At 42.5% G+C, this 15317-nt stretch overlaps 1 protein-coding gene across 1 annotated transcript in view; it reads right to left on the bottom strand.

Annotated features, from left to right (window-relative positions):
* Positions 1-671: 671 nt before the first annotated feature.
* LOC106565168 (protein bassoon) overlaps positions 672-15317 on the bottom strand; it is a 105852-nt gene continuing 91206 nt past the window's right edge. The window contains 4 exon segments of the mRNA XM_014131999.3: positions 672-4427; positions 6950-7173; positions 11981-12117; positions 12240-12295. Of these exon segments, the coding sequence (XP_013987474.2) occupies positions 12255-12295 (41 nt within the window). The 3' untranslated portion in view covers positions 672-4427; positions 6950-7173; positions 11981-12117; positions 12240-12254.

Below are 15317 nucleotides of genomic sequence, written 5' to 3'. Positions count from 1 at the left end.
TCGTCACGCGCATCAGCGATATTAGACTCACTCAATCTCCTGTTTATTACCTCCCCTATATTTGTCAGTTCCCCAGCTCTGTTCCCCACTGCTGCATTGTTTGTCGTCTGTCTTTGTGTTTCCCAGTTCTGACGCTGTTCCTGTCCTGTTGCATGTCCATTCCTAATTAAATGTCAACTCCCCGTACCTGCTTCTATTCTCCAGCGTCATTCCTTACAATTTGAGTATCATGTAGAAGCCTAAACCTATCGATGTTACATTGGACTGGGTGAATGGAATATGAATGACAGTCATCCAATATGCTGTAATAGAAATAAGACACAGGCATCAGGAATTGTCTACCACCCAAAGGACATCCAGCCAACTTGACACAACTGTTGGAAGCATTGGAGGTAACATGGGCCAGCATCTGTGGAACGCTTTCGGCACCTTGTAAAGTCCATGCCCCGACAAATTAAGGCTGTTCTGATGGCTATTATTATTCAATACTACAAGGTGCTCAGCAGAGCTTTGTATTTTTCGGTCATTTCTAGGGAGACAGGCAACAATTCTTTCCTTGAATACACTGTGGTGAACAGTGGTTGCTGTTGGCAACCATTTCAGTCAGTCATTCAGTGAGAGAACAAGGAAATATAGTAAAGTGGATGACAAACAAATAACTACAAAATAGAGATTTTTCATTTTCTCTTTATTCTTTTTCCTGATTGGAAACAAATTGCAGGGTCATTATTTTCATTAATCACATTACATGACATGATGCACCAAAATGTTACTCTATCTGTTTACAGGAATACACTGAATAGAACACAAGATTTCACAATGGATACACGACTGATGTTTCGCCCATTGCACTTACAACAGTGAATGACTTGAGTTAAGACTTTTTCTGGATTTTTTGTTGCTTTTTCCTCTTATTTCAATCTCTTTTTAATTTTTTTTTTTATTAACGGATCATGTCCCATCACCTTTGAAACCTCCCGATTTAGAATGACAATAGAACGCCTGGATAAACTTCTGCCATGGAGTTATTTCTCCTTGTTTTACAAACACAATATGTATAGAAACTCCACAGAGAACAGATATGTTTTCTGAATACAAGTTGTTCCACTTTTGCCAACAGTCACATACACTGCTCATTTCATCATTATAATCATAATATTTAATCATAATAAATATTATATTATACACAAAAGCACAAAATTTGGCAGCAAGTACAGCGTGGGGATGCACAAGACGGCCTTACTATGAACTCAAACGCTGTACAGAAGATTCCATCTGTATTTACAGTGACAATGTCTGTCTGTCCTTGTGTCTCGCTGGACGGCTACAGTCAGTGATGGCTGTTCTGTCACATGCACCTCTTCTCTTATCGACCACAATGTCTCTATGAAGATGGTGAGCATGCAGCTATCTATACCTAACCACCACTAAGGACCCTCTGTGATTAATTCTACCCACACTCATTCATATGAGAGATTTGTTTTTACCTCGCCTTGAAATTGTCAACACATTTCCTATTGGTGTGTCATATTTCTGTGTCTTTACAGACAGTATAGCGACAAACTGTTACCAGTCAGGCTTGTGCTTTCATTATAACGTGCCCTGATTTGGGAAATGACTGGCTTGGGGTCAGCAGCATGTCGAGTCTCTCGGACTTGACTGACAGTACTGTAGGTTCCCTGGAGGTTCCCTCTAGGTTGGCCTTGGATATGGAAGGTTCAGCGGTTCACTGATTGAGTTCTAGACGTGCTTCTGTTCATTTAATGGCGTATCTTAACTTCAATTTAAGTCACATTTTCACTTAGTCTCCCAGTGAAATGAATGCACGACTAACTGGAGGTTAGGATTTTCCCCCATTGTTCCTCCCACTACTAATAATACCTTGATTTGTTGTTCTTTAAATGTACCTTTTAGTGGCTTCAAAGCACTTTAATGTTGTTTCCCACATCATATATTGCCACATGAAGCCATCCCGATATGCAGTTAGGCATACGAAACAGTTCTATTTGTTGGAGGGTCTGATCAACCAATCAGACACCAGAAACGAACCCCCACCCACCCACCCACCCACCCTTCAGATTATACACCGACCGTAATACGCACAATTACATTTTACATGGAGAATTTCTTGACCAACCGCATCACAGGTTTGAATAGCAGCACGGATTGGACAGTCACTGTAAGCCGAACACGCCACGGCACAGTGGAAACCTGGTCAAGCCACACACACTAAGACTTAATGAGGTCATACAAACAGCCGGACGAAGCCAAGCAAACCCATGCTTCTAGCAACAAGATGTTGGACATTCATGACTGATAGTCTATACAGTTAACCCTTTGGCAACAAGTCCCCCGTATGGGGAGTGATGGGGTACTATTAAACATGCCACAAAAATAAAAACAAGTCTAGATTCAATAGTTCAATATTAAGACCCATACATACAAGTACAAACATGTTCATAACCGTTTTCTGACGTTTTTCAGTTCACAATGATGTTGGGAGTCGTATGAGTAACATTGGTCATCATGATATTCAACTTTTTTGGAGTCTTTTCCAGTTTCAAAATGAATCATTGCATAGAACATTTGAAATTATGATTGCTTCCAACCAATCCTGTGTGTGTGTGTGTGTGTGTGTGTGTGTGTGTGTGTGTGTGTGTGTGTGTGTGTGTGTGTGTGTGTGTGTGTGTGTGTGTGTGTGTGTGTGTGTGTGTGTGTGTGTTAGCGTAAATGTCGAGATTTAGGTGTGTATGTGTGGTTATGCAACTCTCTGACACATTTACTGATGTTTATCAACATGTTTCAGATATTCCCAAGCACGACTTTAAACAACATTAACACCATTGTGCTGTATAACGTTTTCTGCATGCTATTGCTTTTAAAAATCAACCAGCAAATTATTCAAACACAAGATAATAAATAAGAAAACCATAGACCATTCAAATATAAATAGATTTACCAAAGAAAAACATGAAAAAAACAAAAACAGAAGTCACATAAATATAAATACACAAATTAATCATTTACATTATGTGTTCTAGCTAGATGTATATACATACTGTAGTATACATTTGTGCAAAAAATAAATTAAGAAAGGTATGATATGGACGTTTCAAAACATATGAGGTATACAAGTAAAAAACATGTACCCGAATAAGGCTCTTCTTTTCCCAAAAATACCAGGCAAAAATGATAAGAAACTAAACAAGATGAAAATAAATCAACAAATAGATCATAAAAAGAAACGAAACAACAACAAAGTCCCAAAGTGCTCTGGGATTGACAACTGATGGCTTTGCGATGGCTAAAAAAAACAAAACAGCCGTGGCCACGCTTACTTGCGCTCCGTTTGGTTCTCTCTTCTGTGTAGATCTCACACTCTCATTGGTGGGGCACACTGGTAGCTCCTCCTCCTCCTCATGATCCTACTCGTCTAGTAATGTCTAGTGGCCCCTCTTCTGGACATGGTGGTGGAGAAAGTATTGAGAAGATATGGGTTTCTTTTCGATTATTATTATTGTGCGTGCATTCCCATGTCCACATGTACATGTTGCATTCTGTAGACATCATATCATCACAACAGGTGGACGAGAAATAAAAACACATTCAAAGAAAGGGTCATCGTTCCCTATACTGGAATGTAGAGATCATAGAAACCAAGCATTCAAGGGTTTAATAACAGGGGCATTGTTTGTTTGTTTTTTGTCTGTCGCCGTAGTAACGTCTTGCCTCCTCCGGTGTAGTAGTTAGAGTGTCATAGTTAGCGAAGAAGTCTCTTTGGTACTAGTAAAACCTATGAGCTGTGTACCTCTATCTACCTCCTCCATTGCGTTATAATGGTGATGCTGTAAAAAGGCCCTTTGAGCACAAAAGCATGGAGTCATGAAGGATTCTGGTCAGACGTGGACTCCTCAGACAGACTCTGCATCCCAAATGGTCCCCTATTTCCTATATATTTCCTATATAATACACTACTTTTGACCAGAGCCCAATGGACCCTGGTCGAAAGTAGTGCACTAAATAGGGAATAGGGTGTCATTTGGGACCTGGACCGAGTAGATTGTGGTCAGATGTGGATTCCTCAGACAAGGAAGAGTGACTTCCCCTCAATGCCCTGTAGAGGGCACTATGAAGCTTCCTTCAACTACAATCGCTCCCATCTGGCCTGGTTTTCCAACAGGAGAACCTCGGCGAGTGATACAAGACATTCAGATGAAAAAACAGCATCCTCCGTTGCTATCCCCCTGAGCTGAGAGATGCTGAAGCCAAGCCTAAGGTGTGTGACAGCTCCCTGTCCTGTAGCTGGATCAGGAGTTATATCTCTCAGTAAGCAGACAACCGACAGGAAGGTGAGGATTCTATCTGTCTTATTCACTCTCTTACTAGGAGCTGTGAGGCAGGCTCTCCCTGGCATTCTGTTGGTGTATCTGAAAACACAAGGTCAAAGGTCAGTGTCCCTCACCTGGAGATCATTTCTACTGAGAACTAAAGGTTCTAAAATTCTGGTAACTTTCCCAAAACTCCCAGATTGTCCATCTTCCCGATTGGAAGATTCCCGGATTTTCAGTTTATGTCCTCCTGATTCCAGGAATCTTCCAAATGGGATTTCTGGGAAACCAGGGATTTCTGGGAAACGTACCAAAATGTTGCACCGCTACGAGAACAATATGCACTGAATCTATACGGTATGTGTTGCATTAGGATCCAATATCACAGGCATTTGAATCATATGACAAACACAGGCAAAACACAGGGCATACAATTTACAGTACACGGAGATGTGTTCATTACTGTCCCATAGAGTTCCTGCGACATTATTTTGTTTACATTTTATTTGATCTCTGAGAAATGAAGCTGACTAATTGATTAGTCACTTTATATGTATGTACTGTATTCTAGACATACTGTAGCTCATCCTATATAACTACTGCTGGACATCCAGTACATTTTCCTACTTATACATTGTCCAGACTGTCTTATACATGACCACACATATATATCCAGGACTCTGACATTGCTCATTATGATATTTCTTAATTTCATTTTTTTTGTACTTGTGTATCAGTATTGCACTGTTAGACACTGCATTGCTGGAGCTAGAAACGTAAGCGTTTTGCTACACCTGCTTTAACATCTGCTGATCTGTGCATGCGACAAATAAACTGTGATTTGATTTGAAAGATTTCAGGGCTTGATTTCACCTCAAGGGGGCAGAGGAGAGCTGTAGGACTGTAATACTGTACCGCCGGAGGGATAACTAAGTGTGTGCGCACACGCCTGCCCTACAGGCAGACAAAAGGACACACATATACACACAATTCCATTCTCATTCCTCACACATGGTTCAGCTCAGTGTCCTTTAGAGCGAGAAAGAGAGAGAGAGAGAGAGAGATGTAAACATACAGTATGTTTCCCATGCCAATTAAGCCCTTTAAATTGAAAATGTAAATTGAATTGAGAGAGACGAAACAGACAAAAGGAGAGAGAGAGAGAGAGACAGAGAGAAAGGGAGAGAGAGACATCGAGAGAGAGATCAAGAGAAAGAAACAGGGACAGCGAGCGAGAACGAGAGAAAGAGAGAACCACTGTCTTCATTCACAGTATTCCCTTAAATCCCTGAGCCAGACCTCATGCAGCATGGAGGGTCATCCAGTGGCTAGCATTCTAGTGCCAGACTCTAATTACCATGGGAACCAATCCTACACCCTAATACCAGGGAATTATTGTAAAACTCTCTATAACAATACTTTTTGTTGTTGAACAAAGTCTTTTTTTTTATTTTTTTAAAAGCTCCGAGCTCTAAAATAGGGCAATAAATACAAGCTCTGCAATATGACTGATTAGAAAGGTTCATCCTAATGTACTGAGTTTTGCACGTGACCTTTCCCCTCAGACTAGTTACGCTATACTTCTAACGCGGCTGTACAGTAGTAGGCCACACCCACCACGAGTTGACACCTCACTAAAACAGACCACACCCCCTATCTAAGACCTCACAACTGGCCCAAGACAGTCACGCTGAGTGCTTCCAGTTTCACTACTCCCCCTACGTGTCACTGGGCCAGTTCGTTTTGCATGGCCCGGTGCCCCGGGTGGGTGGACATTTCACTTAAGGACCAATGGAATGGTCTAAAATGTGCAAACTCCGCCCACCCGGGCCACCAGGCCATGCAAAACAAACTCGCCCACTATGTCCCAAGCCCCTCCCTCCCCGGGCGGTTGCAGCCAATCAGAGCCCTGCTGGGATTGTCAGTAATCCCCGGGGCTGAGAAGGCTTGCCTGCTGCTCAAAGAGGCACTGAGCTGGGTTTATCTGTAGATCCCTGCACTGGATCACAGGATCCCTCACCCCCTGCCCCACACACAGAGAGGCACCAGGCATCACGGCCTATGATATCACGGTCAACCCAACCCAGATGCCATAATAACTAGTTCTAGTAGAGATAGCAGTGGCCAGAAAGAGAAAGCAGGGACCTAATTAGTCTTCATGTGTTTTGAACAGGGGCCCAATAGAAATGCATTGAAATGTATTTTGTTTGCAAAACAATTCTATGGTGCCGCTCTCCATGTTAGTCCATTCTACCATGTAATGAGGGATTGTTTATAGGATAGTAAATCATCATTCTGTGGGCTTCACAGTTTGTGCGTGCGTGCGTTCGTGTGTGCGTGCGTGCGTGTGTGCATGTCTGTGTGTCCGTGCGTGTGTGTGCATGGAAGGACAGTAAAGCCATGGTTAGTCTGCTCATCCATTGGCTAATTATAGTGCTCTGTGTGGACAAGTGAACGGGTAAACCTCCTGGACCTATCCTGGGCTCTAACCTCTGAACCAATTAACTGAAAATGCACAAGAAACTGAGCACACAAAGACACACACAGAGACACACACACACACACACACACACACATAGAGACACATACGCTGGATGAATGTACATCTGATTTTCACTTACAGCCAGCAGAGGCAGAAGCAGAAGTCTCTCTTGAATAGTTTGCTCATGCTTGGGACCCCCGCTCTGACTTGATATCCATCCACTTCGTCCTCTCCTCAATCCTCTGCTCATGTCTGGAGATCCCAGCCTGTGCTGACAAAGCATCCACCCATTCTAATTCTGATCATGTTGTGTGCTCATGTCTGGGGAGTTCAGTGCTGACCAGGCATCCTTTGATTCCAGCCCTGATTGGTGGTAACGTGGGGTGAGAGAAAACAGAAAGTGGGAGAAAGAGAGCGAGAGAAAGAAAGAAAAGGAGAGAAAGAGAGAGGGGAAAATGAGAGAAAAAAAAGAGAAAAATGCACCCAGCTGGTCAGACAGAATATACAATTACATTACTTAATGAGTCATCAGTTCACTCATGCTACTACATTATGCATTATGCAGACATGGATCTATGTTAATCTATGCAAATATCCAGCTGATACAACACTTTATCCATCACAGTGTGAGACTGCTGCCACAGCTTGAAGATACTGTCTGCATCCCAAATGGCACCTAATTCCTGCTAGCTACCTAGAGCTACTTGGAACCCTACTAATTCCACGACTGGTCTACCACCATCGTATCGACGCCACCGCACGAAGAGGCAAAAACAGACTTACCCCCATCGCGACGTCCCCCAAAGGCTAACTGATAGCTTGCTTGCCCCGATCTGCTAACTGCTAGCTTGCATGCCCCGGTCTGCTAACTGCTTGCTTGCTAACCCGGTCTGCTAACTGCTAGCTTGCCAGCCCCGGTCTGCTAACTGCTAGCTTGTTGAGTCTCGGCCTACTAACTGTTAGCTTGTTAGCAACGGCCTGCTAGCTGTCTGAATCGCCGTGTCCCCAGTCAGCCCAACCACTCACTGGACCCATATGTTCACTTGGCTACGCATGCCTCTCTCTAATATCAATATGCCTCGTCCATTACTGTCCTGGTTGTGATTACTGTCTTATTTCACTGTAGAGCCTCTAGCCCTGCTCAATATGCCTTAACCAACCATGTTGTTCCACCTCCTACATATGCGATGACATCACCTGGTTTAAACGTCTCTAGAGACTATATCTCTCTCATCATTACTCAATGCCTAGGTTTACCTCCAATGTACTCACACCCTACCTTACCTTTGTCTGTACACTATGCCTTGAATCTATGCTATCATGCCCAGAAACCTGCTCCTTTTACTCTCTGTTCCGAACGTGCTAGATGGCCAGTTCGTATAGCCTTTAGCCATACCCTTATGCTACTTCTCCTCTGTTCCTCTGGTGATGTAGAGGTTAATCCAGGTCCTGCAGTGCCTAGCTCCACTCCCACTCCCCAGGTGCTCTCATTTGTTGACTTCTGTAACCGTAAAAGCCTTGGTTTCACGCATGTTAACATTAGAAGCCTACTCCCTAAGTTTGTTTTACTCACTGCTTTAGCACACTCTGCCAACCCGGATGTCTTAGCCGTGTCTGAAACCTGGCTTAGGAAAACCACCAAAAACCCTGAAATCTCTATCGCTAACTATAACATTTTCCGCCAAGATAGAACTGCCAAAGGGGGCGGTGTTGCAATCTACTGCAAAGATAGCCTGCAGAGTTCTGTATTACTATCCAAGTCTGTACCCAAACAATTCGAACTTCTACTTCTAAAAATTCACCTTTCCAGAAACAAGTCTCTCACTGTTGCCGCTTGGTATAGACCTCCCTCTGCCCCCAGCTGTGCCCTCGACACCATATGTGAATTGATTGCCCCCATCTATCTTCTAGGTTTACCTCTAGGTTTACCGCTCGTGCTACTAGGTGACCTAAACTGGGACATGCTTAACACCCTGGCCATCCTACAATCTAAGCTTGATGCCCTCAATCTCACACAAATTATCAATGAACCTACCAGGTACAACCTCAAATCCGTAAACACGGGCACCCTCATAGACGTCATCCTAACTAACTCGCCCTCTGCTGTTTTCAATCAAGATCTTAGCGATCACTGCCTGCATCCGTAATGGGTCTGTGACCAAACGACCACTCCTCATCACTGTCAAACGCTCCCTAAAACATTTCTGCGAGCAGGCCTTTCTAATCGACCTGGCCGGGGATATCCTGGAATAACATTGACCTCATCCCGTCAGTAGATGATGCCTGGCTATTCTTTAAAAGTGCCTTCCTCACCATCTTAAATAAGCATGCCCCATTCAAAACATGAAGAACTTGGAATAGATATAGTCCTTGGTTCACTCCAGACCTGTCTGCCCTTGACCAGCACAAAAACATCGTGTGGCGTTCTGCATTCGCATCGAATAGCCCCCGTGATATGAAACTTTTCAGAGAAGTTAGGAACAAATATACACAGGCAGTTAGGAAAGCTAAGGCTAGCTTTTTCAAACAGAAATTTGCATCCTGTAGTACTAACTCAAAAAAGTTCTGGGACACTGTAAAGTCCATGGAGAATAAGAGCACCTCCTCCCAGCTGCCCACTGCTCTGAGGCTAGGAAACACTGTTACCACCGATAAATCCAGCATAATTGAGAATTTCAATAAGCATTTCTCTACGGCTGGCCATGCTTTCCACCTGGCTATCCCTACCCCAGTCAACTTCCCGGCACCCTCCACAGCAACCCGCCAAAGCCCCCACCATTTCTCCTTCACCCAAATCCAGATAGCTGATGTTCTAAAAGAGCTGCAAAATCTGGACCCCTTCAAATCAGCCGGGCTAGACAATCTGGACCCTCTCTTTCTAAAATTATCTGCCGCAATTGTTGCAACCCCTATTACTAGCCTGTTCAACCTCTCTTTCGTATCGTCTGAGATTCCCAAAGATTGGAAAGCTGCCGCGGTCATCCCCCTCTTCAAAGGGGGTGACACTCTAGACCCAAACTGCTACGGACCTATATCTATCCTACCCTGTCTTTCTAAGGTCTTCGAAAGCCAAGTTAACAAACAGATTACCGACCATTTCGAATCCCACCGCACCTTCTCCGCTATGCAATCTGGTTTCCGAGCTGGTCATGGGTGCACCTCAGCCACGCTCAAGGCCCTAAATGACATCATAACCGCCATCGATAAGAGACATTACTGTGCAGCCGTATTCATCGACCTGGCCAAAGCTTTTCGACTCTGTCAATCACCACATTCTTATTGGCAGACTCGACAGCCTTGATTTCTCAAATGATTGCCTCGCCTGGTTTACCAACTACTTCTCTGATAGAGTTCAGTGTGTCAAATCGGAGGGCCTGTTGTCCGGATTCAATTCTCGGGCCGACTCTCTTCTCTGTATACATCAATGATGTTGCTCTTGCTGCTGGTGATTCTCTGATCCACCTCTACACAGACGACAGCATTCTGTATACTTCTGGCCCCTCTTTGGACACTGTGTTAACTAACCTCCAGACGAGCTTCAATGCCATACAACACTCCTTCTGTGGCCTCCAACTGCTCTTAAGCGCAAGTTAAACTAAATGCATGCTATTCAATCGATCACTGCCCGCACCTGCTCGCCTGTCCAGCATCACTACTCTGGACGGCTCTGACTTAGAATACGTGGACAACTACAAATACCTAGGTGTCTGGTTAGACTGTAAACTCTCCTTCCAGACTCACATTTAGCATCTCCAATCCAAAATTAAATCTAGAATCGGCTTCCTATATCGCAACAAAGCATCCTTCACTCCTGCTGCCAAACATACCCTCGTAAAACTGACCATCCTACCGATCCTCAACTTCGGTGATGTCATCTATAAAATAGCCTCAAACACTCTACTCAACAAATTGGATGCAGTCTATCACAGTGCCATCCGTTTTGTCACCAAAGCCCCATACACTACCCACCATTGCGACCTGTACGCTCTCGTTGGTTGGCCCTCGCTTCATACTCGTCGCCAAACCCACTGGCTACAGGTTATCTACAAGTCTATACTAGGTAAAGCCCCACCTTATCTCAGCTCACTGGTCACCATAGCAGCACCCACCTGTAGCATGCGCTCCAGCAGGTATATCTCACTGGTCACCCACAAAGCCAATTCCTCCTTTGGTCGTCTTTCCTTCCAGTTCTCTGCTGCCAATGACTGAAACGAACTGCAAAAATCTCTGAAGCTGGAGACTCATATCTCCCTCACTAGCTTTAAGCACCAGCTGTCAGAGCAGCTCACAGATCACTGCACCTGTACATAGATGGGCTGTTTACAGATGGGCTATCTACCTACCTCATCCCCATAGTGTATTTATTTATTTATCTTGCTCCTTTGCACCCCAGTATCCCTACTTGCACATTCATCTTCTGTACATCTACCATTCCAGTGTTTAATTGCTATATTGTAATTACTTCGCCACCATGGCCTATTTATTGCCTTAACTCCCTTATCTTACCTCATTTGCACTCTCTGTATATAGACTTTTTGTTTTCTTTTGTTCTACTGTATTATTGACTATGTTTTGTTTATTCCATGTGTAACTCTGTGTTGTTCTATGTGTCGAATTGCTATGCTTCTTCTTCTCAACTAGCCTACCTGGTTAAATAAAGGTGAAATAAAAAATAAAATAAAAAATTCCCTACCTACTGCACTTTTGACCAGATATCTATGGGCCCTGAGCAGATGTGGTGCACTATATAGGGAACAGGGTGCCATTGGGGATGCAAATCTGTAACCCGTACTGCATTAGACCTAACCTTAAACATTGTTGATAGTATTACTACTTTGAGGGGTGAGTATTTAACTTCTAAAAAGATGAAAGCTATTTCCATATATTTAAATATTTAATAAACACTCATATACATCTTGGAAATAAGCAGAGGACAAGGGGGATCATGATGTCCTTCCATGCACACACACACACGCATACACAGGGACACACAGACATGCATGTACACTCATACACACACACAAACTGGGGCCCACAGAATGATGATTCACTATCCTATAAAAAAAATCCCTCATTACACCATTTCTCTCCTAAGACAAGGCCCGCAGCCCCAATGTGTTAAGAAATGTATTCATCTCGCAAGGGAAGGGAGAGGTAATGAGATACTCACTGATGCGCTCAGGTACCCTCCGCCTCCCTCCTCCTCCGTTTCCTTGTGATAGTGAAATGTATAAAATGCCGTAAACAGTTTCATAGGTTTTTCCAGTACCAAGCCTCCAATCCCTCTCCATCTCAACTCCTCATACCCTGCAAGACAAACACAAGCTGTCCCTCACTCCTGGGACTTCCACAACACACTAGCAAACTGCAAGTGTCAACTAAGTAAGCTTTACATCTAAGAAAATCACAAACAAATCCATCGCATTTACCCTCCTCTCTTCCGTTCACCAAAACGAAGTGAACTTCTTGCCGAGGCCAGAAATAGCTGTGTAAAAGAGATAGATGGGGAAGGGTGGAATGAAAATAATGAAAGAATAATGTTTAAGACAGTAAGATAGTACATTTCACAGAATATTCTGTAGTAGGTGTGTACAGTACATCTTATAAAGGATCAATGTTTCTATTATATTCAATCACTAAGAAAGAACATCAACGACTAAGGACACACACACAGTGGTGTAAAGTACTTAAGCAAAAATACTTTAAAGTACTACTTAAGTCGTTTTTGTTGGGGTATCTGTACTTTACTTCACTATTTATATTTTTGACAACTTTTACTTTTACTTCACTACATTCCTATAGGAAATAATGTACTTTTTACTCCATACATTTTCCGACACCGAAAAGTACTTGTTACATTTTGAATGCTTAGCAGGACAGGAAAATGCTCCAATTCACACACTTATCAAAAGAACATCCCTGGTCATCTCTACTGCCTCTGATCTGGCGGACTTACTAAACACGCATGCTTCGTTTGTAAATTATGTCTGAGTGTTGGAGTGTGCCCCTGGCTATACGTGAATAAATCAACAAGAAAATGGTGCTGTCTGGTTTGCTTGATATAAGGATTTTCAAATTATTACTTTTGATACTTAAGTATATTTTAGCAATAACATTTACTTTTGATACTTAAGTACACTACCGGTCAACATCTTTAAAACACCTACTTATTCAAGGATTTTTCTTTATTTTTACTATTTTCTACATTGTAGAATAATAGTGAAGACATCAAAATTATGAAATAACACATATGGAATCATGTAGTAACCAAAAAGTTGTTAAACAAATCAAAATACAGCGGCAAGAAAAAGTATGTGAACCCTTTGTAATTACCTGCATTCCTGCATAAATTGGTCATCAAATTTGATCTGATCTTCATCTAAGTCACAACAATAGACAAACATGGTGTGCTTAAACTAATAACACACAAATTATTGTCTACATTGAATACAGAATTTAACTTCTTTGGGATAGGTGGCAGTATTTTCACGGCCGGATAAAAAATGTACCCGATTTAATCTGGTTACTACTCCTGCCCAGAAACGAGAATATGCATATAATTCATAGATTTGGATAGAAAACACTCTAAAGTTTCTAAAACTGTTTGAATGGTGTCTGTGAGTATAACAGAACTCATATGGCAGGCCAAAACCTGAGAAGATTCCATACAGGAAGTGCCCTGTCTGACAATTTGTTGTCCTTCTGTTGCATCTCTCTCGAAAATACAGCATCTGTGCTGTAACGTGACATTTTCTAAGACTTCCATTGGCTCACTGAAGCCGCCAGAAAGTGGAATGGGGTGTCTGCAGGAGAATTTGTAAGTGGTCAGCCTGGGGACAGTGACACTGGAGATGCGCGGTCACGAGACTACTCCATTTTTTTCTTTCAGCCTTTGAATGAATACAACGTCACCCGGTTGGAATATTATCGCTATTTTACGAGAAAAATAGCATAAAAATTGATTTTAAACAGCGTTTGACATGCTTCTAAGTACGGTAATGGAATATTTTGAATTTTTTTGTCACGAAATGCGCTCGCGCGTCACCTTTCGGATAGTGACCTGAATGCACGAACAAAACGGAGCTATTTGAATATAACTGGATTATTTGGAACCAAAACAACATTTGTTGTTGAAGTAGAAGTCCTGGGAGTGCATTCTGACGAAGAACAGCAAAGGTAATCCAATTTTTCTAATAGTAATTCTGAGTTTAGTGAGCCCCAAACTTGGTGGGTGTCAAAATAGCTAGCCGTGATGGCCGAGCTATGTACTCAGAATATTACAAAATGTGCTTTCGCCGAAAAGCTATTTTAAAATCTGACACCGCGATTGCATAAAGGAGTTCTGTATCTATAATTCTTAAAATAATTGTTATGTATTTTGTGAACGTTTATCATGAGTAATTTAGTAAATTCACCGGAAGTTTTCGGTGGGTATGCTAGTTCTGAACATCACATGCTAATGTAAAAAGCTGGTTTTGATATAAATATGAACTTGATTAAACAAAACATCTCTGTTGACGAGTCTATGATATGTAAAACACTAAACAAGAATGGTTTCCATGGGAGGACACCACGGAAGAAGCCACTGCTGTCCAAAAAGAACATTGCTGCACGTCTGAAGTTTGCAAAAGTGCACCTGGATGTTCCACAGCGCTACTGGCAAAATATTATCCCGTGTGGTCCCATGTGGCTCAGTTGGTAGAGCATGGTGTTTGCAACGCCAGGGTTGTGGGTTCGATTCCCACGAGGGACCAGTACAGAGAAAAAAATGTATGAAATGTATGCATTCACTACTGTAAGTCTCTCTGGATAAGAGTGTATGTTAAGTGACTAAAATGTATATGTAAAAATCTGTGGACAGATGAAACTACCGTTGAGTTGTTTGGAAGGAACACACAACACTATGTGTGGAGAAAAAAAGGCACAACACACCAAAATCTCAACCCAACTGTAAAGTATGGTGGAGGGAGCATCATGATTTGGGGCTGTTTTGCTGCCTCAGGGCCTGGACAGCTTGCTGTAATCGACAGAAAAATTAATTCCCAAGTTTGTCAAGACATTTTGCAGAAGAATGTTAGGCTATCTGTCCGCCAACTGAAGCTCAACAGAAGTTGGGTGATGCAACAGGTCAACGACCCAAAACACAGAAGTAAATCAACAACAGAATGGCATCAACAGATTGAGATGGTGTGGCATGACCTCAAGAGAGCAGTTCACACCAGACATCCCATGAATATTGCTTAACTGAAACAGTTTTGTAAAGAGGAATGGAAAAATTCCTCCTGACTGTTGTGCAGGTCTGATCCGCAACTAGAGAAAACGTTTGGTTGAGGTTATTGCACCCAAAAAAGGGTCAACCAGATATAAAACCAAGGGTTCACATACTTTTCCCACCCTGCACTGTGAATGTTTACATGGTGTGTTCAATAAAGAACTGAAAACATATAATTGTTTGTGTGTTATTAGTCTAAGCAGACTGTGTTTGTCTATTGTTGTGACCTAGATGA

The sequence above is a fragment of the Salmo salar genome, chromosome 12, assembly GCF_965601325.2.
Source record: "Salmo salar chromosome 12, fSalSal1, whole genome shotgun sequence".
NCBI classification, from domain to species: Eukaryota; Metazoa; Chordata; class Actinopteri; order Salmoniformes; family Salmonidae; genus Salmo; species Salmo salar.
This window is presented reverse-complemented; position numbering and strand designations above follow the sequence as displayed.